The sequence below is a fragment of the Haemorhous mexicanus genome, chromosome 27, assembly GCF_027477595.1.
Source record: "Haemorhous mexicanus isolate bHaeMex1 chromosome 27, bHaeMex1.pri, whole genome shotgun sequence".
NCBI classification, from domain to species: Eukaryota; Metazoa; Chordata; class Aves; order Passeriformes; family Fringillidae; genus Haemorhous; species Haemorhous mexicanus.
This window is the reverse complement of record NC_082367.1, coordinates 3950559-3976531: the sequence shown is the minus strand read 5'-3', so window position 1 is coordinate 3976531 and position 25973 is coordinate 3950559. Positions and strand designations below refer to the sequence as shown.

The window sequence follows — 25973 nt, the reverse complement described above, 5'->3', positions numbered from 1 at the left end:
ACAGAGCTTCTCTCCAAGCTGCTGCGAGGAACCATCCTCCTGTTTGCCTGCTGTCCTGTGCAGGCTGACTCACAACCCTTCCTGGCTGGATTTTGCACAGTTTCACCTCTTTCAGATGAATAAAGACTCAACATTATACGCACTAGACGAGCGAGGGACATTAAGAATGAACTGGAACATAACTGCAAAATACAGCATGTCCAATCCAATTTTTCCTAGCAAATGAAATGGATCTGGTGGAAAATAAATACAGAACTTCCAGGAGCAGCGTCCTTGAAGAGCATTTGAGGGGGATGAAGAGATTTGAATGGATCAACCCTCTATACCTCTTCATATCCCTCCTCCTACCCTTAAATGCCATCTTTAACAGAAATAAATTAGAATAAACGATCAGCCCATGCCTCCTAAAGACAGGTGGCAGGATAATATTAAAAGAAATGAATAAAAATTCATTTAATGAGCATTGTTAATTAAACCTGGAAATCAAAGAGGTCTGAGTTGTGGGAATTCAGAGGAAAAATGAAAATGAAGGGAGCTGTAGCTCGGGGCGGGAAGAGTGGAATTAAATTAACTGCAGTGTGGGGCTGTGTTTGTTGATGTCGATCACACAGCGCGGCGTGCTGCAGCTGGGGGTGAAGGGTTTGTGCTCCGCTCCACGTAAAACACGCGCTGCCAATGGAACGTCCCGCCCAGCGACGGGCGGCCGGCACCCGGCGGGTGGCACGGTGAGACCGCGGGGACCTGCGGTGACACGCCACCCCACAGCCCGGCCGCGGCGCCCGTGGGCCCAGGGGAGCTGTGACCGTGGTGTCCGGGAGCCGAGAGTGTGCGCCGGGGTGTGAGCGGCCGAGCGTGTGCGTGTGCCCGTGGGGATGGGCATCGCCGCTCCGCCGTGGGACCTGCGTGGCCGTGACATCGGAGGGAGCGGGGGATGTATTGGGGTCACTCAAAGCCGCTGACGGGGCCTTCCCGTCTGCCCGGCTCGTCCCGCCGGTGTCCGGTGCCCGGTGCCGCGCTCAAGGACCCGGTGTTGCGGGCCCGCCTCGTCCTGCCTCGGAGGGAGGGCTCAAACAGAGAGTGAGGGAGGGATGGGGAGGCGGAGGGAGGGCGGGATGGAGGAGGCCGGAGAGGCAGGCGTGCTGCCCGTCGGTGCTCCCCTTTTTCCCCTGGCTCTGTTGCCCCCGGCTCCCGTCCTCCTGTCCATCTCTTCGGGCAGGGAGCCAGACCCGGAGCATCCCCAGACAACTCTTGCTGTCCCCAGTCCGGGATGCAGCTCCCCGTTCCCCTTCGGGGAGGAGTGTGAAGTGCCCCGGGAGGAGCCCCGAGCTCTCCCGGCAGCACCGGCCCCGGGCCCCGCTCCCGCCGCGCTCGCGGGAGGTCGCAGCTGCCGCCGGGGCCCTCGCAGCGCTCCCGGAGGGGCCCCGCACCCGGCTCGGGCTAATAAAGTCAAACCGTAGAGCATCGCCGCGGCCCCGCAGCCCGACCGCACTCTTGGGCTCTCCCGACCCTCGGGGCTCGCTCGGTGCGGCTCGGGGCGCTCCGAGACAGGATTCTCAGGCGCGGGGCAGGGGACCCGGGGTGGCACCGGGGGAGGGTGTGCTGTACCGTGCGACTGGGGACCGGAGCCGCCCGACGGCGCGGGGGTAGCACTAGCCACGCTCCCAGGGGGCGGCGGGTGCCCCTCGCCCCCCGGCCCGGCCGCCTCCCGCTGCCGTCCCGCCGCGCCCGCTGTCGGGAGCCGTCGGGGCCCCGCGGGAGCGGGCGGCGCGTCCCCGTCCCCGCGCTCTGACGCGCGCTCCCGGGGCGGCGGGCGCGCCCCCGCCGCTATAACTGGCGTGCATGGAGTCGGGGCCGGCGCAGAGGAGCGGGCGGGCGATGGGAGACGCCGCTCCGGCGGGATAGAGGGGCGGAGACGGGGGCACCCCCGGGGCCCGGCCCGCCCGGGGCTTGCCGCGGGCCCGCACCGATGCTTGTGCACAGCTACCCGGGCATGGTGAGTGCGGGACGAGCCCGGGTGGGGCGGGACGGGACGGGACGGGAGTCGGGAACTGGGGCCGGGGGTCCGTGCCCGCCTCACCGTCGCTTTTTTCGCCGCCGCAGGACCGAGCCGAGGGGCTGCCCGGGGCGCCGGCCGGGGCCCGCCTGCCGCAGCTGCCCTCGCTCAACCAGGCGCCCTATGGCTCGGCGCCGCCGCTCTGCCACACGCCCGCCGCCGACTTCCAGCCGCCCTACTTCCCCCCGCCGTACCCGCAGCCGCCGTTGCCCTACCCGCAGGGCCAGGAGCCCGCTTATCCTCACCTGGCGGATCCCTACGCGGCTCTCAGCCCTCTGCACCAGCACCAGCAGCCGGCCTGGCCCCCGCAGCGCGGCCGGCAGGACGAGCCGGGGCTGCTCTCGCAGACTCACCGCGCCCTGGGGCTCGACCCTCGCCGCGAGTACCCCGCCGTGCCCCGCCTGCTCCACGGGCTGCCCGACGGCGGCCACGGCCTCGCCGACGGCCCGCTGGGCCTCCACGGCCTCGGCCACCACGGCCTCGAGGACATCCAGGTACGGGGGGACGGCGGGAGCGCCGGGAGACTGCCCGGGGTGGGTTGGTTGCCCGGGGACGGGGCCGGATCCCTCTGCCTGTGCGACAGGGGACTCCAGGCCGGGACAAGTCGGGCCTCACGGCGTCCGTACCCCCGGGGAAGCAGAAGCACCGGGCCGAGGATTCCCTTTACTGGGGCTCGCTCGTGCCCTCAGAATTCCTTCTGGCCGGGGGCAGCGGGGGGATCGGGCCGTCCTCGCCCCGCGGGCAGCCGGTGCCCGGAGCCGGCTGACGGCTCTTCCCTCGGTGCTTTCAGGCCGTGGACGACGGCGGGATGAACCTGCTCGATCAGTCCGTGATCAAGAAAGGTAAGAAGAGCGCGGCGGCTCAGCGGAAAGCGGCACCGGGCCCCGCTCCTGCCCTCGGGGCTCCCCAGCGTCGGATCCCCCCGCGTCCGCCCTCCCGCGGAGCTGCCCCCCGCCCGTCGGGGAGGGCTCGCTGCTGTCCCCGGCGGGACTAAAACGAAACCGGCCGGTCCCGGAGGGCCAGCGCGCCCACCCACCCCTGGCCCGCTGCTCTCCCTCGGGCGGTACCGCGGCCGCCGCTCCTTCCCGGTACCGGAGGGCCTGGACGGGCGGACTCTGCTGTCGGGGAGCCCCGGGGCCCATCCCACCGGCGGCCGGTTTGCGTGGAAAACCCGGGGATGCCGCGGCGGCGCTCGGCGGCAGCTCCCGGTGCTCCCGGTCCAGCCGTCCCGCTGTCGGAGCCCCGCGCCCGGCGGCGGGGGAGGCAGCATGGGCCGCGAACGGCTTCACACCGCGGGTCGGGCCCGTTCGGCGGGACTGGTACCGAGGGGAAGGACGCGTTTAACGGAGATGAGAAGCAGCGCGGCTTTGGGGCCGGTGCTGCCCGTCCTTGCAGCCGGGAGGGTCTCACAGCCCCATCTCGGCAAAATCCGGGTCTGCGGAGACCTCCCTCTGCCGCTCCAGAACCGGGGCTTCGCTCCGGGACCGGAGGGGAGGAGCAGCCTTCCCCTCCGGGGCTGGCGCGGGGATCGGGGCTGAGGACAGAGGTCCGGCTCGACTCCCGAGATCTCCCGCGTTCGGTTCTGCCCTGCACCCTGACCAGTCCCCCACACCCCAAGGAACCAGTGGGTAAAACACCTCAACTCCCTAAAATATTTCTGTACTAAATTTTCCGCCGGGCGATTGCGAGAGCGAGGAGGGGGCCCGGGAACGTCCAGTGCGGTGCTCGGGGCGATCCCTACTATGGAATATTCCAACACTGCTCTTGGCTTCTCCCCGCGACTTTTTACAGAAATAAGTGCATGGGAACGACGCGTTTAACCAGAACGGAACCGCAGCCCCTGGGACGGCTCGGTAACGTGGGCCGGTGGGTGCTACAGCCCCGCGGTCCCGGTGCTGGTCCGGGCCGTAGCCGATGCCCGGTAACTGCATGAAAAACCTCCCGATCGTGGAGTTCTTCCCCAGCTGCCTCCGGTCGTTTCGGGGGGAGCGGCGCTCCCGGTGCGCCGCATCCCCTTTCCCTAGAAAAGGCTGTTCTAGGAACACGCGGCTGCCAGCGGGACATTAATGACCCGCATTAATTGAGCTTTAATCAGAACGCTGGAGAGGCGTTTCATTAAACATTCGGGAGTGAGGAATGGTTGCAAGAAGCTGAGGGATGCGTGAGCCGGCACCGACCTTACCTCCGCGGCTTGGGCCGGGCAGGAGCGGCCCAGAACGCTCGGGCAATATCCCGCAGTGGGAATGTTTGTTTGGAAGTTCGGTTGGAGTTCTAGTGGTTCATTGGGGTTTTTCCCCTCCTTTTTCCAAAAGCGCCATTACTTAGAAATTTTTGTCTCCTATCGGGAGGATTGGTCGTTGTTTATTGCCTGTTTTTTTGCCCTTGGAGATTTTCTAGTTTTCTAGCCTTGGAAAGAAAAAAAAAAAAAAGGAAAGGAAAAAATAAAATTAAAATATCTCTGGCTGAAGGCAGGAACGGTGCAAAAAGCTCGACCGCAGCCCCTGTGCTCACGGACACTTGTTCTTCCACGCCCGTTCTTGTTTGGGTATTTTTAATTTTTTTTAATATTAATATCTATTTTCCGTCCCTGTGTTTGCCCTTTTTATTATCATTTTAATTTTTTCTATTATTATTCCTGTGTTTGGATAGCGGAGCTCGGAGTTTGCTGGAGAAATCGATAAATCCAAAGCCAAGAGCGTGTTCGTGGGGGGAGTTGGGCAGCCCCACTGGAAGCGGCGGGACGGAGCCACCGGGGCTTCCCGGGGCGGCGGCGGCAGCAGCTGGGGCTCCGTCCCGGCACAGCTCCGTCACCCACCCCGCTGTCAGGGATCGGGAGAACGGGGTCCCGAGCCGATGGCCACGCTCCCCTTTCCCTGCCTCTGGAAGCTGCGAGCGGGCGAGTTCAGCTCTAAAGAAATCGGAGGAATTATGGAAGGTGCAGCCGGGAATCCCGGATCAAGCGCCTCTGCCCTCCACACGGCCCGGGGAATAAATTCCTTTACATTCGGCTTTATTTAATTTTTTAGAATGTATAAAATGTGGCTCTGTCAGCTTTGAGCTGTGTTCTGGAACCCCAGCGGGGCCAGAGCCGAACCCAGGCCCCCGAGGGTGCATGACACCCCAGGAAAAATAAAATTAAATTAAAGCCATCTGAGGCAGCTCCCGGCGGGTCCCGGGCAGAAAGAGCCGGAGGGAGCGGCCGGGCAGCAGGGCTGGAGAACCCCCTCTCTGAAGGGAGCGAGGCTAAACCTAAAAAGCGCAGTTTTGTCCTAAATCGCACCGAGATCCCAAATACCGATTAATCCTGGAATTCCTGACGGAATGGCCGTCGGACAGAAACCTGATAGAAATCTTCGCGTGTGGAAATAGATTTATCTCGCCTAATTAGTTGCCCAGATACTATTGTCCTGGTTCAACAAAATATTAATCACCTGCCCCAAATCCCCAAACCTCCCTTTTAACTCCCACCCTTGGAGCCGCATTTAGTCCTCGGTCAGAAAGAGCCCGGAACGGGAGGGAAGAGCCCGCAGCCCCCCGTTGTCCCCGCAGCCTGTCCCCTCCCGTATCCCGGGTTTCGGGGCCATCCCCGCTGCAGGGGGGTCACTGCCGATGTCCCCCCGCTGCCCGGCGCGGGGAAGATGCTGCTCGGAGCTCTATGTGGGAGCATCCCTGACTGCGTGTCTGTTTTCCCTCCTTTTCCTTCTTAAATAAACTTCCAGCCGTTAATATAATTCCAGGGATTTTGCGGGCATCTCGGAGACGCGGTGCATTGCCACCCTGTCCCCTCCGAGTGTTTTTCCCAGCCCTGCTTTCCTTGTTTTCCCTGCGCTCCGGCCCCTTGGCTGCAGGTAACTTCGAATGAAACAAGTGGAGAAGAAAAGCGGGGATTCACCCCAGAAAGGGCTCGGGGACAGCCCCGGGACCCCCGTCCCGCAGCCCGGTGGTGGCTGCGCGGTGCCGGCATCGCGGCGGGTGCAGCCCAGGGAGAGAGATCCCGGCTGGAAATAGAGGTTCAAATACCCTTTTCCACCGCTGCCCTCGGGACTGGTTCTGGTTCGTTATCGCCGTGGTGATCCCTAGGGCTGGAGGCGCCGGGTGATGAAGGGCACCGAGAAATCCCCGGTGGAGGGGTCCAGTTTGGTTGTGGGGTGCGGTGTGTGACCTGCGATTTCACTTGGAGCAGGGAGAGATGTGATAGCTCTGAAAAACGGAGGGTGAGTTTTTCCCCCGTGCTGTCATGACAAACGGGGTGATAGATTTCGTTTGGGAATTAAATGGATAAAATCTTGGATAGGGCAGCAGAGCATTTATCAATATCTTGTACCCCCATTTGTTCATTCTCCCTTTTTTCCCAGCAGTATTTCAGAAATTGTTTTCTTTGCCTTTCTTTTGTTGTTGTTTTGTTTGTACCTGTGTTTTTTATTATTATTATTATTATTATTATTATTATTATTATTATTATTATTAATTTTACTTTCCCTTCCAAGAATTTATATAAGACCAGGAAATATTAGACTGGGAAACATTAAAATTAGCTCTGAAAAAGTTTAGTTGGGGCTCTGGCTGCTTTAGTCTACAGCAGCTCAGGAATTTTCTGCTCCACTCACCTGCTGCCCTGATGTTTAGTTGCCCAGGTCAGCTACCAAGGTCTGGCTGTGAGACCCCCCAGGCATGAAACTGGGGACTCAGCAAATCCTGAGCTCCTGGTGCAGGGTGCGACCTTCTGGTTATGAAATCAAGCATTTAGGTCGTTGTGCTCAGTAGCAAAAAATCCTGCAGCTTGGTTGTAAAATAAGGAGGGGTTTTATTGCTTTCACATCCTTTTGGGATCAGCAGAAAGCTTCTGGGAGAGCCTTTTTATTACAAAGAAAAATACAAATCTCTTTCCCTGGCACCTGGGGACACGCTGGGGTGCGGGAGCAGCCCTGGGTCCTGCTGGAGGTGGGCAGGAGAGAGCTGGGGCCCTGTGGCAGCTGGAGCAGGGTGAGCCACAGGGGCCGGTGCACCCGCTCGCGGGCACAAGTTTTGGCTGTGGCATTTTACAACCTGGAGTAGAGACAGAGTAGGGTGTGACCGGCGTGGGCTCACACTGGCACCCAGGCACGCACAGTGCACGTCCCTGGGCTCCGTGCCGGGGCAGTGGGACCTGCTCCTGCCTCTGTGCCTTGTGTTTGTGGATCTGGTGCTGCCACTCTCCCTCATTTCTGTGGATCTGGTCCTGGCTGCTGCTGCCCTCCCTCATGTTTGTGACTTGTCCAGTTTCCATCGGAGGCTTTCGAGCCGCTCCGAGGGGCAGTGCTAGCGTTTCTGCTCAGGAATGTGGACCTGTTTGGCTGGATACTGGACAGGCAGATGGAAAGCTGTGTCTCAGAGCCCACAGTCAGGAATATTGCAAGAAGTAGCTGTCACTACTAAGGAATGCGGCAGAGGAGGGAGATTAAGACCAAGATCCTTAGATCCACTCGCCACCGCACGCGAGCTCCAGGTTTTGAAGCTTCTCAGCTTCTTCTCAGGCTGGTGGGATTGGGGCACTGGCACCATGGCAGCAGTGCCATTTCTCCTTTGTTTTGGTGCAAGGAGGAATTGAGCTGTAAGAAGCGTTAGAAGCCAGATGTGGCAGGGGAAAAAAAAAATCCTGAAAGAATGGTAGATTAGATAAACATCATTTCCTGTGACGAGCAAGGTAATAAATGAGGTCATCCTGTAAAACACCTGGGGCTGTGAAGACGCAGCTTTTATAGGACTGTCCAGGGCCGTGGGTGGAGGTTCTTGGCTTCCAGTCAGCTGCAGGGTGCTGTGCTCGTTGGGGAGCCCTCCCAGCTCTCTGCACCTTCATCTGCGGCGGTAGTTCGCCTGAGTAGGAAAAGGGGCTCACCCGGGACAAGCCAGGTCTTGACTGGAAGTTTTGCTGCCTTAGTGCTGCTCATGAATGCTTTAAAGTTTCGACAAGCCCTCGCACACACCGAGAGCTAGAGCAGCGTTCCTCAAAACACAGTCACACCTCCCGAGCCCGCCGCTTCTCCCTCGCGCGCACACGCTGCGCGGCAGGAACACCTACTAATCAAACAGAGAAACTTAAAAGAAAGTTTTTACTCTGAACTGCATCCAGATCACCATTCCTCCATTAAAATTATATTTTTAATGTCCTATAATTGCACCAGGATAAGCCCAGGTGTGTGTTCATGTGAGATAACACACGCGGGTACTGGTGAAGGCGCTGGGCTTTGTCTCAACCTCCCCAGTGCCTCCCAGGCATGTGTTATCTCCAAGTTTCATGTACCTTGTCATGACTTACTGTTTAATTAGATGTTTCTAAATGAATTTTTTTCTTTGTTTGAAATAAAGAGCAACTCTTAAAGGGTAGGTTCAGGAAAGCCAGCTTGGGTTGTTTATTGGCATGTGGCTTGAGCCAAAGCAGCAGCACCTCTGCTCTGGGAGGAGAACCTCAGGTGAGGCTTCTCCATGGACAGCACCAAGCGAGCAGCACAGACATGTTGGGCTTGCTCTGGAGCACCTTTCCCTTCATTCTGGGGGCTGTTAGGTATTTTTGCAGTTTGGTGGCCACTGTCACATCACTGCCCTGGCTCTCACAGGGGCTATTTCATCCACAGGTGGACTGGCAGCAGGACAGCCTTGGCCAGGTGACACCTGTGGTGTTTGTCCCTGCAAAGGAAGTAGTGCCAAGATCTTAATTTGTGTGGCAGCACAGGTACCTGCCTCACTGGGGTCCATCAGGACACATACCCACAGCAGCACGGACACAGGCAAGACCCATAGGGACCCATCAATGTCACTCCAGCCCAGAGTCACACTAAACCTGCAGCAGAGCAGAGGCAAACACAGACTATTCCTCCCAGTTTAATAATATTCCAAGATAGATGATCTCAGAAAAAAAATGTTTGCAATCTCTCTTAATTATTTGAAGAGCCTAAATGAGGTTCTCTGAAGTCCTAGACTAGCACTCTAACCACTAAACCATCCCACCCTTTCCTGTGTGATCCAGGGAATTACTCACTCTTGCTGTCCTTCCATTTGTTTGTTTATTTTAATTCTTAATGGAGGAACTAATTAGCGAATCTGGATGTGATGCTTGGAGCTGCTGCATGCTCAGCTCTCCTCTCCCTGGCCTGTCCCCAACCCAGCTCCGTCGTGGCCGGGTATTGCCTTCCCTTTGGTTGTGGTTTGGGGAGAAAGGGCAGAGAATGGAGTGAGAGGGAATTGCTAGAAAAGAGCCCAAAGTGCCCATTGCAATTAAACAACCCCAAAGCACAGCATGGCAGGAGCTTGGGGCTTGGAGCAGGACATGGGGAGCTGGGAACAAGTTCACCTTCGTGGCTTAAAAATCCATGGCAGTGTCTGCTGTGCGTGCTTGGGATTCCAGCCGGGCTGAGTCTCCCCACCCTCTATCTCAGGCATTTATCTGGCATCAGTCACCAGAGTGCCGAGGCGCCAGGGAGAGAGGGATTGGGTCAGGCCCTGTTCCCTCCGGACTGGTCAGACAGGTCCCAGGGAGCAAGTGGTGTCCCCAGGGCTCCCTGAGAGCCCCAAAGTGGCCACATGCATGGGAGAAAGCAGAGCCACCATCCCAGGGCTGGAGAGGTGCGAGCAGAGGATCTGACCGAGGGTGCTTTGGGAGATTTCCAGCACTAGATGTTAGCAAGAGATGGGGTGGCCATTGAAAAACCATCATCAGTGGGTTTGTCTCACCAACACACTGGTGTCAGCAACACAGGGCATCTGAGCAAGGAAAAGGAAACGTGACAGTGGGTGAGCAGTGCCTGTCCCCAGAGCGATCCCTGGACCAGCCGGCAGCTCCGAGGAGCCGCTGAACCCAGAGATTCACGTTGCTGTGCTCAGACCCAGACTGAAACCCCGCCAGCTCGGCGGGCTGGCAGCGAGCTCAGTACGAGGGGAAGATTTTTTTCTGTTATTATTCATGTCTAATCTTTTCTGGATGGTCTTTTGCCCTTCAACAACCTGAATAGATTTAACAAATTGACAGGAACATCGCAGTGGCTTCCACGGGATCGGCCACCGCTCACCGCCATGTCACAACTTTGTTCTCCCCTTTTAGCTTGTGGAGATCCCAACCACACCAATTCAGGTGCATCTATAGGGAAAATCTCCCCTGCATGTTATTGTGAAATGGATTAAACTGTTTAAGCACATAAAGATCTCATAGACTGGGCACCAAAGTGTTTGTGCTGCTAAGGGAGTAAATTTGGGGTGGTCGATGCTGCAGGCTGAGTTATGGGGTCTGTGGGGCTGGGAGCACTTGCTGCAGCACAGCCAGGGGTGACATTGGATGGGGAGCTTCCCTTGGTGTCAGCATGGAGCAGTGTGGGTTTCCAATTCCTCTGGATTAAATCCTCTGGCTCTCCAGCCTCCCGTTTCTAAACCTGCTTGGTTTGTGCTGAGAAACATGAATTCTATACGGGCAGAATTTGAACAGAATTTTAAATAATTATTCAGTAATTGAACTGAAATTGAAACGGTTAATTTTCTAATGTAGATATGGAATGGCATAGCTGCAGATTCACAAAAAGTAATTTAGAATCAAGGGGGAGGGAAATAATGTGAATTACCAGACTAAACTGACTTCTCCAATGAAGTCGCTGCATCGGGGTGGCTTCCAACCAACAGTGCAGGAAATATCTCCAAACACTTTGTCACTCAAAAGCAGAACCCAAATAATTTTCATTCATTCCCTTTAAAGGTTCAGACACCTGAGTTTTACTATTTAGGGGGATGTTTTATTCATTGATGTTTGTGCCTTGCAGTGAAGTGTTTCTGCAGTTACTGCTCAGACTGTGACATCAGGGTTGCCCAGACAGCAGAACCCACTCCATGAAATGAAACATGGATAGGAAACATGTGGGAGCTCACCACAAATTAATTGTGAGCAGTTTCCAAAAAACTGACAAACTATTCTGAACAGCAGCATATTTGAGGTCGAGTCATTCCTAAATGGTGAAGCAGAAAATGCATTAGCTGAAATTATCAATTGCAAAGCACTTTCTAGTCTCCTTCCCAAGTCCTGCAGGAGCACAGGGGGCTGAGTAAATTTTAATATTATATCAGCTGGCCATTCCTATCAAAGCATGATGTACTCAGCAGGGACTGTACTTAACCAAGTCATTGTACCCATGGATTTGGGGCAGTCTGAACCTTCCTGCTCCATCAATCCATCCCAAAGCTCCCCAGGAGACACCTGCAGTGACACATGGTTGGGGCTTCACTGGGTCAAACAGAGGTACAGAACAAAAAATGGGATTAATATCTCATGGCAACTTCATATTTCTTTCCCAACCCGATGAATGGATTTGCATGGGAAACAAAATGTTAAATATGGGAGTTTTGCATAGGCATGGGACCTCTCCTGATCAGCTTTCTCATGGGAATAGATTGAGGTTGTATCCCTGCTCTCCTCTGGGGGTCCGAGATTCATTTCCCTATCAGAGCTCAGCGATCTCTCGAAAACCCACAGATAAAACCAAGATTCTTTCCATCCTTCCATTTGAAAAGGCCGATGATGGTGGTTCCTAGAGAGGCTCTTTGACTGGGGGACTTGGTTCAGGTTGTGCATTCGAGATAAAGAGAATACCTGTATAATCCCCTCTGGGAACAGAGGATAATTACAGACTGCTCGTTTGAAATACAGCTGATGGCTCTGACCTCCTTCCCTGGACCATCAATAAATACCTCTCTGCTGAAGCACCAGGAAATTGGTGCAGCTGAACTCTGCAGCACCTCCTCCCTGAAAAAGGGCTTTTAAAGGGATGGCAGGAGCAGCTGCCCCGGCTCACACCCACATCCAGATCTTTTTTATATATGTATCTCCATCTTATAATTTACATCAGAGACATTCAAACGAAGGCTAGATGAGCTCGCTGACAGCTCTTCCCGGAAGACAACAGCAATCCCTCTCCTCTCTGCAGCACTTCCATCAGGGGCTGCACACAAACATCCATCAGCCCGGACCCGGAGCGGGTCAGAGCAGCGGGACCCCCGACCAGGGAACAAACCGGGGGGTTGGGGCTGTCACCGCTGCACCTGCAGAGCCATGGAACCAGAACCTCGGCACCTGCGGCAGGTTTGGAGGGTGCAGGTGTGCCCTTGCCGGGCAGCACGGCTCAGCTCTGTCCCGCAGCGATGCCCGAGGCAGCCGAGCCGACCGGGGCACGGCCCTGGAGAGGGACAGGGGGCTGAGAGGCTTTGGTGGGGGGCTGGAGACAGAGCTGTTGTGCCTGAAGATGAGCGATTGCTTTGTCCCAGGTTGTCTCCTAAGGCGATTCACTGCTACCTCTTTAAAATGCAACCTCAACAGTAGCACACTCCCACTTTTAAAGGGATGTCGCAATAAAAGCTCCGATATTCAGGGATTCCGCCTTGCCGAGGAAGAGAATTTACCTGCAGTGTATCTAGAGAGAGAAGAAAACAGACTTGTAAGACGGGCAGCGATTTGCATGTTCCCTCTGGACCTGTTTTTCCCCTTACAGCACCCCGAGCTCCAGCTGGAAATGGAACAGAACAAATAACACCACGATAAGCAACTCAGTTCCCAAGTTCCACAATTTTTCCTGCTTCCAGATAGTTTTGCAAGCAGGCAGCGCATTTCTCCTATGGAAACGAGTCTGTACTTCGTATTTTTCTCTTTTTGTAGGCAAAGTTTCTTTTCCCTTAAACCCAAAAGTCGATGGTTTGCTGCCAGCCCTGAGCACGGACACCGGCTCCCGCAGCTCCCGGCAATCCCCGCATGGAAGACTGCGCCGGGCTGCAGCTGCACCTTTTTCACCGAATATTTACATTTCAAAGTGCCCATTTCCAGGATCACAATGGTAATTTCACCCACAGACTTTGGTGAACAAATATGAGGAAGAAGAAGGAATGCAGGAGCAGAGGGATGGAGCATCCTCAGCCCGGACCGTGCGGGAGAGGGAGGATGAGGAAGCGGAGGCGCAGGGCTGCGGATCGCTTCGTGCAGGATTTCACTGGGCAAAAGCAGGACATTCTCCGAGGTTTTCTAGGTAAAAGCCTTTGAAGAATGGGTTTGTTTTGCTCCTTCTTTTTACCTCTTAAACTTAAAAGCCAAAGGAACTACCTCTGCAAGCCAGAAGTGGCAGAAACTTTGTGCTTTCTTTTGGGACACTTTGAGGCTCCTTATTCCATTCGCTGGATTCACAGCTGAGCAATCCATTCAGCCGTGTTTTTATCTTTCTCCCGGCTGTCTCCTGAAAAACCTTCAGGGAGACAAGGCTGTGACATCCTATCCCATGGGCTGCAGCATCGCTGGAGGTGTGGGACTCCTGTTGTTCGTGGAATTGCCTTTCCACTGCCTGTCTGCTCCAAGGGGCATCATCACATCCCGTGCTCAGGGGCTGGACCAACTCCTCCTGGTGCATTCAACACCCAAGGACTTCTCACCTGGAGAAATCTCCCACCAGACATTACTTGGAAAGTTTTAATTGGGTATCATAACATCCCTCCCAGGTAGACATTATTACATTATTATCTGCAATTTGCTGCTGGAGACAGTCAAGCCCAAACTGGGATAGTGACTTTTCCTGTGTCATAACACAATTTCATCCTGGCTGTGCCAGATACAAAGAGATAACCCCAGGCAGGCAGGGTGTTCTGCAGCTCAGGGAAGTCAAGGGATGAAACTTTTGGTGGTTTTGGACACCAGGACTTGTTTGAAATCACTCTCCACATCAGGGTTTTTTGGGCCACGGCAAATGAAGTTGTGGGGGTTCACCATCTGACAGTTACACCAGGGTACATTTTAAAGACAAACCAGAGCTGGCTCAGGCAACACAAAAGGCTCCTCTGATGGGAGATCAGAAACCTTGAGGTTCACAGGGAAGATGAAGCCACATGTACCTGCTCCAAGCACGGGGGCAAGTGACTCACTGGGAGTTTGGGTCTCTCCACTGCTGCTCACACACACCTGGAATCGAACAGATTGCAAGTGGCACCTGCCCTGTGAGGTTCCAGGCTTCAATGAGAGGCTGAGTCTGATGGAAAAGCTTCCTGTGAGGTGTACAGAAGAAATGAGGATCATTTCCCTTCCCACACTCAGCAAGATTCTGCTCTGTGCCTGTTACTGCCATGCTGCCCTTCTCCAAATCACCACAGCACCAGGATCCGAGATGATGGGGTGACAAACAGCTCGAATTCACAGCTTCCTACAGAAAATCCAGAGCTATGAAAACAGAGGCTGTACGTAACCAGCCTGCAGCACAGCACCTCCTGACACCTGGGCACCAGCTGAGCCTGGATTGCTTAGAAAGGCATTCCCACAGACTGGAATGGCACACACACAGATCATGCCCACGTACCTGAGCTCTGGTAAATCATTTAACTTGCTCTGTGCCTCAATTTTCCCCAGCTGCACTAAGGAGCTGGCTTGAGTCAGGAGTGACTTAATGGCTTTGGTGGTTGCTGCTGTACCTGCACTGGGCTGAGGATCAGCAATGTGTGAAGCCCTTTGAGGTCTGCCAGCATAACCTTATTCCAAAATCTGTTTTCCCTTTCAGATCTGACCCCTCTGACCCATGCCAGTGCTTACCTGTGTCCAGCCCACCTGAAGCATCCCCAAGGCAGGTCAAAATATGTCACAGGGGCTTTAGTTTTTGAAATCTGCAACCAAGCTCACCTGAATTTGCTGATTTAGAAGTAGCAGGATTAATCTGAATAAACAACACTTCCATGGGAAAAGCCCTCTCAGAAATGCCAGGCAGTTTAAGAAAAGGAGAAGGACAGAGTAAAGCAATCAAGCATCAATAAATAATAGTTGATAAATAATAAGAACAGAAAACAAAGAGGACCTTGCATTCCCCGGGAGTGCTCTGAGCAGTTTTTAAAGGTCTGAGGTCTCCTTCTTCTCCTTTCTTTGGCTGAATCAACCCAAAGTCCCACTTGTGCCCAGCCATTTATAGCTTCCTGGGGTGGGCTGGGGTGAGCCAGGGGTACCCCATCCCACTCACCAGGCAGGGCTGGAGGTCTGGTTGTTTGGGCACGAGTATCCAACCCTTCCTCATCAGCCTTTGTAGCGTGTCACTGTGTGCATGAGCATCTCTGGGATGTGTTTCTGGTTTTCCATGGTCAGGACTGGGACCTGAGCCTGTCTAAGCTCCTGCCAGAGGGACCAGGGAGGGCGAGAGCTGGGTCACTGTGGGAAAGGTGATGTCCTACTCTGCCAAAAACGGGTGTCTCCTATGGCTGATCCCGCAGAGAGGATGACGAGTGCAGTGACACGATGTGACATTCCCATCCCCAGCTGCAAAGCCACGCGGGTGGCTCTCATGTCCTCGTTGTGCCCGGCTGCTCCTTCTCTCGGCACTGCAATCCCCGCTCCCATCGGGGCTCTTCAGTACCTCAAACCTCACCGTGCAGACCCTGTCTCTGCCCCGAAGGGTCTCTCCTCTGCGCCGTAGCCGGGATGAGCCCTGGGCAGGAGCTGCGGGAGCAGCTCGGAGCGCTGCCCGCCGGGCTCGGAAGGCGCAGGGGGTCGGCGCCGGGGCGCGGGGCTGGCGGCGCCCGCACCGCTCTCATGCTTCCTTCTTGTCTGCAGGCTGGCTCAGGTGCTCCGATCACCTGCTGCTTGCGGGAACAGGAAAGCAGCAACTGAAGATCGAGGGGGACTTTTGGTTTACTCAGATGACAAGAGACAATTTTGGTTCCCCAAAAGCCAAGGAAACAAAGCTGTCAGGCTTTAATGGTAGCTTGTCTCCCTCCTGCAGCATGTTTATGGGCAAACAAGCTGCAGATCAGACCAGGCAAACAGCAGCAGGTGAGGCTCAATAACAATAATTCGTGATTAATGGCGAATGTGGCTTTGTTTATTCTTGTTGTATTGAGGCAACGCTGTCTAATGGATGAAGCACTGCTGCAGGACTCCGGGGCCCGGCTCAGCTCCCAGCACTGCTGCCTGCTCCATGCCTCCCTCACATCCCCCGTGAGGGCACAAGCTCTACGTGACCCAGCCACCCTGTCCCACACCGGCACGTGCCCAAAGTCACAGGGCTGTGGCCTTGGCTGAGGCTTCAAGGCAGAAGAGCAATGCCAAAACCCACGCTCAGTGCTGGTGCCTGCCTGGTTTGCTTGTGGCACAGAGCTGGGCTGACCCAGCTGTGCTGGGCTTTACCCTTCACAGCAGTCAGCTCCGGGGCACAGCTTTCCAGGGCTTTGTTTCTGGCAGTAGCATCATTCCCAAAACCTCCAGTACGTGTTTCCCAAGTGTTGTGTCTCCATGCTGCACATCAACATCACCCGTGCCTCCCTGTCCCTGCCTGTGGGGTGACTGGCAAACACAGAGCTGTGTCTGACCCCTCTCCATGGGCTCGGGTGTTGAGTCACACTGGTACCAGCTGGGTTTGCCTCCTCCCCAGATGCTGTCCCATGGATGTGTGGTGAGGCTCGAGCCCTCTCCCTCTCCCTGCATGGCTCTGCTGTCCCTCGGGTGTGTGCAGATCCCGGCCACGCATGCGGCTTGAGCGCAGCCACGGCATGATCGCAGGCATGCACAGATGTACCCAAATATATCCAGATTACAAAGTGGATCAGTTACACACAGCTCTTCACACCATACTACAAGCAGCACCTGCTCCCCAGGGGAGTCTGGTTTGGGGGTGGCCCTTTCTGCAGCAGAACCCCATCACTGAGACCCTGCAGGGCCTCACAGCTCAGCAGCCCTGCACTGATATTTGCAAACCACGCTCTGACTTTTGATTTTAAGGGATCCCCTAGAGACCAACCTAACCTGTTCTGGGACTGCGGAAGAAAGCTTTGAAGTTGCTCCTTCCTGGAAATAGTTCTGGTTTCCTACATCTCAGGGGGATGTTCCTGTGTTTGTTCTGCCCTAGACCAGCCTCAGCCATGGCAAACACTGACTGCAGCTGCCGACTCCAGCAGGGCACTGGTGCATCTCGCCCTTTGCTCCCTGACTTTGTGCAAGTTTTGTGCTGGGAGGAAACTCCATGTCCTTCAGCTCCTTTCCATTCATCCCTTAGTCTTAAAACATGAGTCATTTTTATGGAGCATGTGCTGATTTTTATTGCCCTGCTAGCACGTCGCTGAGCTGGATTTACAATATGCTGATTGTAAGCGCCCCTCATAGGTCCAGTCCGTGGACCCTCCCTGGTTAATCCTGGGGCTGCTGTTTCATTTTGAACATATGTATTTCCTTTATAAACCACAGCAGTCACTGCTGCATTACTTGCAGGAGCCATCTGACTGTGGAACAGCCATTCCTGAGGAAGCACAAAGAATGCCAGGGCTGAAATGATCTTTGGATTCCTTCAAAACCTGATTTTTTTCCCCCTGAGTTAAACTGGTTATTAATTTCAGAGCATAAAAGCCAAAGAGAATTGGCACAAGTTTCACCCACAGTTTTACCTTACAAACCTTTATTGCATCTAGGAATGTTTCTTATGGGATGACAAATGGGAAAACTGAGCCCCTTTGCCCTGGTGTGATGCCATAGGCCCAACAAGATGCTGCAGTTACCAGGGCCTACCTAACTTTGTGTTAATTGACTTTCGCCCATTAAGCAAAGGGAAGTTTGTGCTGGATTAATTGGGTTTGATCTTCTCAAGCTTCCTTTAAGCCAGGGATGATGAAAGTTTAGGGCTGTGGCTATTTGTGGGGTTAATCCCAGAGCTGAAGGCAAAGAAACTCTTTCTCCTGGTTCCTGTGGGCACATAATGGAAGCAGAGCTCTGGGCCAGCCCAGCAGCTCCTGGGTTTGGGGCAGGGAATGGAGGTGGTTGATCCTGCCTGGTGGGATGCAGTGTGTGCTGGGCTGCAGCTGCAATCCCTGGAGAGGACTGGCATCCTGGCCTGCGGGGCCAGCCACGTTTTGCCTGGCCACCCACCTCCAGGGAGCACCCAGAGGGGACAGGGAGGGCAGCTGGCCACAGGTCCAGCCAGCCACACTATGGACAATCCTCAGTCTTCCAGGAGACCAGCCCAAACCTTGGCTTTAATTACAGCTGGGCTGGGAGGTGTGGGAACGCAGGCGAGGGCAGCGTCCAGACTTCTTCCTTTCCCTTAACCTTTATTTAGTTTAGTTTCATCACCCCACCTCGCTTCTCTCATGGAGGAAAATAAGGAACTAATGAGACATCCCAGCAGGCGTGCTGGGATGGAGAGCTGCCTGGAGAGTCTGGGTCTCTCAGCCATGGTCTCCTCTTCTCTCCCTCTGCCTTGTCTCCAGTGCCCATCCCCTCGAAGGCCAACGGCACCACCATCTCCACGCTGTCCATGAGCAAGGACGGCCTCATCGGAGGGGTCACCAATCCCAACGAGGTTTTCTGCTCCGTGCCCGGCCGCCTCTCTCTCCTCAGCTCCACCTCCAAGTACAAGGTGACGGTCGGGGAGGTGCAGAGGAGGCTCTCACCCCCCGAGTGTCTCAACGCCTCTCTCCTTGGCGGGGTCCTCCGCAGGTAAGCTGCCCCAAGAGCCCCAAGATCTGTGTTCAGCACCAGCTTTTGCTTCAGATAAAGAGATGAGAAATTCTGGCGTGTGGTACATTAAGGAATAGTATTTTGTTGCTTTTTTTTCCTTTCCTTTCAAACCTCAAAGCTTAAATTAGGATGATGGTTACTTTAACATGAATTACGTGGAAATTTATTTTCCCTCTTTGTTTTCTCTTTTTCAGAGCCAAATCAAAAAATGGGGGTCGGTGTTTAAGGGAAAGGTTAGAGAAAATTGGACTAAATCTACCTGCAGGAAGGCGCAAAGCTGCCAACGTCACCCTGCTCACATCCCTCGTGGAAGGTAAGGGTCCCTCCCTGCTCCCGTGGAGGGTGGAGTGCCAAAACTTCCATCCCCTTAATTTCCAGCTTTTCACAAACCAGAACTCTTAAAATACGGAGTGGTCAGCACTGAATGAGCATGGCAATGTCCCTGTGTAAGTCTCCACACTGATTCAAGGATGTGTCCTTTTAAATGAGCAGACTCTTGGGAAGGAAGGGGGCAGAACACAAATGAAACCAAGACAGAAAATGTCCAAGAAAATGTCCAAGCACGGTTGCCCTGCCTGTGGTAGGAGGTTGGAACTGCATGATCTCTAAGGTCTCTTCCAACCCAAACCATTCTAGAAGTCTATGTTTCCATGTCTGTTTTCCAAAACTCAGCCATTTCTGTTGGATCAGGTGTGGCCCATGGAAAAGGGCTCCTCGTGGGTGCCCAAGCAGGACTGTGAGCATCCTTCTGGCTGGAGCTCAGGGTGTCCCTCATTTCTTTGAGCTGTTTTTAATAGTTGGGTCAGAGAGACAAAACACAAAAAAAGCCTGAATAAAGCTGCCAAGAATTTCCCAGCTGCTCTGCAGCCCCATGTGCCCACCTAAGGCACAGCTCAGGTGCTTCCAACCATGCTGCCTGTGGGCAGCATCCCAAGCTCAGGTCCGGGTCATGTCACCTGTAAAGAAGGAAATGCCCCTCATCCAAGTCCTTCCCTCCTCCAGGAAATGGGTGAGACACCAAGGAGATGTCAAACTGCTCTGAGGTTTTGCAGGTGGAGCTCAGGTGTGGAGCAGCCACGCTCAGAGCTATGGAAAAGGTGCTGCCCTGGCAGGCAGAGCCCTGCCCAGACGTGTCAGGTGCCCCTGCCTAACTCGGTTACTTCCTCCCCTCCTACTTCTCTCCACCATGGAAATGATGATGTTGCCTCTGCATCCTGGGAGAAAAGCACATGGGGATGCAAACAAATGGAATGACAGCTCTGCCTCCCTCTGAGCTCAGGAATCCATTGTGTCCCTGCCCAGCTCGGTGCAGGCAGCTGCCTTGGGATCCTGAATAGAAAATCATCTCCATTGTCGCCAGCAAATTAAATGACCCGCTTCATTAGGCGGAGGTTGTTACCCAGGGCAGTTGGTTGTGCTGAATGAAAGGCTGATTTCCATGAAAAGAAAAGAAAGAAAAGAATGAAGGAAAGAAAGGAAGGAAGAAATGTACAGTTTGATTTCAAGTGGCTGCTGATGTTTTGGTTCCTGCTTCCCAGCTCATAGTAAATAGGAGTGGTGCCATGTGTGTTTGATGGATATAATTTCCTCCTGCTTGTAAGCATGATGGAACCAGGGGATGTTTCACCCAGAGGAAGGTGCTGCTGCACTGCCATCACCCAGCACACACAAACTGGTTTGTCTCCCTCTGCCTCAAACACACTCTTTCCTGAACATTTGCTGTCTTGGCTTAATTTGTTTCTGCCCTTATGCCTTCCTGAGGTCTAATTATTTAAAAGAGTCAATGGATGGGGTCTTGAGTGCTAATGAAATATTTTTTCTTACACTGGAAAGGACCCACAGCCTCTCATAGAGATGGGGAGGATGTTCCTGCAGAACCCAGGGAGCACCAGGTAGAAACAGCTCCCTTGGGATTCCTCACCATGTACACCAAGCACTCACCCTCTCTCCATGAGAGCACCTCCAGCCTGGACCCAGGGGAGCAGCAGGACTCTATTTCCACTCCAGAAACATCCCTAAGCTCTTGGGAGGAGGTTTGCCCTCAGCCAGGCTCTTGCTGCCCACCATGGCCCTTTGTGCACTCTCCTGCAGCCTCTCCTCCTCAAGATCTGGCTCAATGTGTCTTTAACACTAAAGCCAGAGTGTCCTGTTCCCCCTGGCACCTCTCTAATCCAGCATCCAAATTGCCTTTAAAAAACATTAAAATATGCAGCCACTCACCCACTCATGTAAGAAATAAATCCTGGCTCCAGCCCTGGCTCTGATATGAGGTCACTCAGGTTTTTTTATTATCCCAGTATCAGTTTTTCAGCCGTTATTCCTTTCTGACTGCTTTCTTTTAACACACAAACAACTGCAATTCTGATTCTTTGGGTTTACCCTATTTGCTCTTTCTCTGGAGGAGGAGATGAAGTGCAAAGTACTATTGTTTTGTGGAAAGCAGAGACACTTCCCTGCATCAGGGCTCCACAGACTGAGCCTGGGAGCTGGGCAGGCTGGGATGGGATCTGGGTTAATGCTATTAGGATGGATGGCCTAATACATGTGAGCAGCAGGGGGGCAAGGCAAATTAGCTCTGCCTGCCCGACCAGGATTTCGGGTGTTGGGCATGATCAATTGCCATCAGCTCTGATTATTTCCACGGGGACGCCTGGAGATGGATCAATTCCATCAATGGGTGGGCATTTCCACGGGGTGATGGATACGCTGCCTGCACGTCCAGCCTGAGGGCCCTGTGGGGGATGTAACCCACTTCCTCCTGCCCCTTCCTCCTGCCCTGCCTCGTCCAGCAGTCACGGGGCTGAGGTCACTCTGTGACCCTCCACTTTCCCTTTCAATCTCTTCTCAATTTGGAGAGGCCAAGCAGGAAATTTGGGAAGAAGTAGGGAAAGATGCAGCAGAGGATGTTCCCCAGTAAGAAATGCCTCTGCTATTCTTCCTTTTGCAGCAGGTGCTCAGAGTCACTTCTCACCCTGCTCCAAGGCCAGCACTGTTTTGTAAAACGTAGTAAAGGAAGGACCCAGCTGCTGCTTAGAGCTGGCAGTGGCTTATCTGGCCCACACAGACTAATTGTCTTACAGATGAAAATAAGAAACTCAGTGGTGTTTCTGCAGCAAGACACAAAGTTGGGGAGAGCTGTTGGGTGGGCATGGAGACAGGGAAGGGTGCCAGTCCCACCAGAACTGAGCCCCAACAGCGAGATGGCTGAAGCTCTACAGGAGTTCCCAGTTCCCAGTTTCCTGTCCCACTGGTGTTGGCACAGTGCTGATGTCCCTCTGTCCTGCTCTCAGGTGAAGCCATTCACCTGGCTCGGGATTTTGGCTACGTCTGTGAAACCGAGTTCCCAGCCAAGGCAGCAGCAGAGTACCTGTGCCGGCAGCACTCCGACCCCACGGAGCTCCACACCAGGAAAAACATGCTGCTGGCTACCAAGTGAGTACAGAGGGCAGGGAGCCACTGGTGCATTGGGGATCTGCAGCCTGGCAGGGCAGCAATAGCCCCCAAACTTTGCTCTTCTGTGGGGAAGAGATGGGCTTACACTGCAGGAAGGTGCCCAGCAGCTGGGATGGCCTGCATGGATTGAAGGGTTTGTTCCTGCATGGGAGAGGGTAACCCAGCCCTGGAGAGCATTTGGGTACTGCCTCATGTGCTCTTTCAAAGCTGTGGCTCCAGTTCTGCACTCAGGGGCTTTCACCAGGCTGGAGACAAAAACTTCCAGTGGGGAGGTGGCTGTTGAGGCAGGGAGCAGGAAAAGAACCCCAAAATACACCCAGAGAAGTTGTGGATGCCCCACACCTGAAAGTGTTTTATGCTAGGTTGGATGAAGCTCTGAACAACCCGGTGTCCACACCAGAGGGGCTGGACCTGGATGATCTTTTAGGTCCCTTCCAACCCAAACTGTTCCATGATCCTGACTGTGTCCTGCAGCTCTCCACGTGCATTACAGTGACCAAACCTCTCTCTTCCAGGCAAATTTGCAAGGAATTTGCAGACCTGATAGCCCAGGATCGCTCTCCCCTGGGGAACAGCCGCCCCTCGCTGATCCTGGAGCCCGGAGTGCAGAGCTGTTTGACTCATTTCAGCCTGATCACCCACGGCTTCGGGGGCCCGGCCATCTGTGCTGCCCTCACCGCCTTCCAGAACTACCTGGTGGAGTCCCTCAAGGGGCTGGATAAAATATTCATGAACAGCACGGGGAACGGGCACACGGCCGGGGACTCCAAAGCGTCAGACAAAGAGGTGAAGCATCGGAAATAACAGCGCTGCCTCCCCCCGGGAGCTCCCCCGGGCACCAGCGGTGGCTCCAGGGGGACAGGTGACCCGGAGCACTGTTTTCTGAACTGCTGAGTTTGAACATGCGGGGAAACTCATAAATCAAACAAAGAAAAGACAGGAAAAAAGAAGACTTAAAGAATATAAGAAGAAAACAGTGCTAATGAACGTAGTGGGATTGAGAGAAGCCAGGCTGATGGCTTTGGGGTTTTGCCTTTTTTTTTTTTTTTTTTTTTTTTTTGTAACGTGGATGCAGGAAGCCAAGTCATGTGCAATTTGATTTTATTTTGCTTTTTAAAAAAACCCATAGTGAAATCCTGGAATTTGTTCCAAGTGAAAAACTGAGAGGAAAGAGCAAAAGCCTCATCAGTGCAAGACCCAGAGCAGGAGCAGCCGAGGGCAGGGGGACAGAGCCCTGGCTCTACCTGGATTTATCTGCTGGTTTTGAGGCAAACACCCAGGAAACCTTCCCATTTCCCCACCCACAGCCCAGCCCTGACACCAGGCCAAGGAAAACTGCTGGCAGAACTGCTGTGGATTTAAAGCAGGTCCAGGCTTTGTTTACAGCTTCAAACTGAGACTCACTGTGGATTTTCCAGTGGGCTGAGGAGCCCCAAGCCACGGCACGAGGGAGGAACAACCACACAGCCAATGGGTCCCAGGGCAGGATCCAGGGGAGTCCCCCTGACTGCTGCCCTCCTGGCTGGGGAGAAGGCAGGTGAAGTTAAACCCAGGACTAAATAAAACCCCACAACCCACAGATAACAGCACACAAGTTTCTAAATTTAGTAATAATAATAATAAATAAAGCACAAGGAGCAGAACTTGAACCAGGCCAAACGGAACTCTTCTAAATCTGTATATATTTATTTATGTGTAATTAAAATCTGAAAGTTTTAAAATGTCCAGTGCAAGTTATTTATATCAAATTGAGTTGGGTTTTTTGTTTTGCCTTTTGTTTGTTTGTTTGTTTGTTTGTTTTGGGTTGGGTTTTTTTCTTTTGAAAGATGAAAATCTTTGGATTTTCTGCCATTAGAAATGGGAATGAAGTTTTGGATCCACCAAACTGTAGCATGGACAAGCTAGGCTGTGATGATGATGACTCTAGAAGTTCTGCAGGATTTTGTACTTGCTGTTGTTTCTCTTAATGCTGCAATAGATGTACAACACCCACACTACAATGTCATTCTCATTCTCTTAATAAACCTCTTTTTATTTGAAGAAAGCACCTCCATTGTCTTTGTGAGAAGATCCTTCTCCTCTGTGGTTCTATCTTAAAAGGGATTATACAGTCTATTAGATGGAAATTATATAAAATTGCATAGATTGAAGAAGGAATTCTCCAGTTTCATGGCTGGGGGTTGAGTGCTGCCACAAAGAGAGCTTGGGGGTGCCAGGAGCTGGTGTTCCTGCCCATGTCCCCAGCCCTTGTGCTGAGCCAGCTGGCGCCAGTGGAGATGAATGAGTTTGCTGATGTTTCAGAACTACTCAGGGTAGTCAAATCTAAACCTGTCTGTGAGGAGCTGCAGAAGGACCTCATGGTATCAGTGATAAAACAGAAGATAAAACAGCCCCACTGATCTCCAGGCAATGAAGCTCCAAATTAGTTTTGTTCGTGGCGTCGCCATGAGCAGGACTCTGCACCAGCTCCCAGAGTTTAGAAATAAACACAATGGGAATGGTCAGAAAAAGGACTAACAAAGCAAACACCAGATGATGTGTGCTAGCCCTGTATTGCTCTGTCCTGCATGGCACTTACAGATCTGGTAAAATCCAGCAGGTAACTCCATGGGGAACTCAGGTGGGAGCAACTCCCACATGAGGCAGGACCAAGGGCTGGAGCTGCAGGAGGAAGAACATGAGCAGGATGTGACAGAGGCATGGAAAATTATGGGATAAAAGAACACAAACAGGGAAAGATGACACCAAACCAGGAGGCAGGACACCCATGAAGTGGTCAGGAAGCAGATTTATGTAAATTTTACGTGCCTCAGGTAAGAAGCTGTGACTTTTCACGGGAACAGGTGTAAAAATGGCTTTTGGCACACCAGAAGAGGGTGATTTAAGGGACCCTCCTTGCTGCCTTCCCTACACACCATTACTCCTCACAGAGGAGCAGCTGCAGGGACTGAGCTACAGCAGCACTCCCTGCATTGGACCCTTCTCAGAGATGCAGAACAGGCTGATGGTAATAGAGGGAAAACCCCAAACAGTCCCTAAAGAGACCACAGGAGGTTTGAAACACAAACCTCCATTTCAGGAAAGTGTGAAAGGAAACATTTAATGTCCTAATATAATCTGTGGGGATGGCTCAGCGTCAGAAACTTGCATTTAAATATTCCCTTCAAAGCTTAGGGAGGCATTTAAATTGGGAATTGGATTGGAAACGTCCCTTGGTATGAGGTTTGTGAAAGCAAAGACCTAAATGACGGGCTCTGCAGGTCTGGTTTTGCTCTGGACCTTCCCAAAGGAAGAGCCAAGAAACAAGGAGGAGTCAGAGAGCAGAATGGAAATATTACAGACACATCAGAGGCTTGTTTACACTTCAAAGCCAGTTTGGATAATGCAGGGCGTGAGCCAAAAGCACAAAAACTATTCCTATTTAAAATTATTCCAAAGTAGGAGTGCCCTGTTCTGCATCAGCATAATCCACATTTAAATGGATTATGATAAAGGAGAGTAAGGTGCTTTTGTGCTACAATACAGGTTTCCCTCCATGGGGTTATTTAGGATAACTATGCTGAAATAATTCCATTTGCAGACATCCTCTGGTGCTCGGTATCAGAGCAGAGCAAGCGACGCTCCAACACAGGATGAAAGTGTGTGTGTGCACACTGTAATATCCAGGCATGAAATATCATTTCCTAATTTGATCACATTATGCAAACCTGGCTTGGCTGGGGCACTTTGAATATCAAGGAATTCTTAGACACAGCACGGATGAGCAACGCAGACAGAGAATCAGGATCTGCCTCCAGTAATTACACACCACATCCATGGGGTGGAAAATTCCTCCCTCCTCATTTTCCTTTTTGGGTACCTGCAAGTCTTTGGAATGTTTTATGAAGAACAGTCTGGTGCCTGAAAGGCCAGGACACCTCCAATGACCTGGGAGTGGGAGGAAGTTGCATGATTTGGATTCACTTGTTGATTCCACCACAGATGCTCAAGATGAGTAATGGA

At 53.4% G+C, this 25973-nt stretch overlaps 1 protein-coding gene across 2 annotated transcripts; it reads left to right on the top strand.

Annotated features, from left to right (window-relative positions):
* The first annotated feature begins 1862 nt into the window (after nt 1–1862).
* On the top strand, nt 1863–24018 carry TFAP2E (transcription factor AP-2 epsilon). Of its 2 annotated transcripts, XM_059868495.1 has the most exons (8): nt 1863–1993; nt 2101–2547; nt 2844–2895; nt 15627–15845; nt 18269–18497; nt 18713–18831; nt 21809–21950; nt 22487–24018. In XM_059868495.1, exons 1-8 carry the CDS (start codon nt 1967–1969, stop codon nt 22773–22775), a joined length of 1524 nt encoding a protein of 507 aa, XP_059724478.1. In that variant the 5' UTR covers nt 1863–1966; the 3' UTR covers nt 22776–24018. The 2 variants fall into 2 exon arrangements, with proteins under 2 accessions (XP_059724478.1, XP_059724479.1); XM_059868496.1 differs by lacking the exon at nt 15627–15845.
* The last annotated feature ends 1955 nt before the right edge of the window (nt 24019–25973 follow it).

Excerpts from the sequence above, each read along its gene's own strand:
- TFAP2E (XM_059868495.1), top strand. The coding sequence starts at position 1,967 with ATGCTTGTGCACAGCTACCCGGGCATG. Across the intron at positions 1,994-2,100 it reads TGCACAGCTACCCGGGCATG|GACCGAGCCGAGGGGCTGCC; the intron begins GTGAGTGCGGGA and ends TCGCCGCCGCAG. Across the intron at positions 2,896-15,626 it reads TCAGTCCGTGATCAAGAAAG|GCTGGCTCAGGTGCTCCGAT; the intron begins GTAAGAAGAGCG and ends TCTTGTCTGCAG.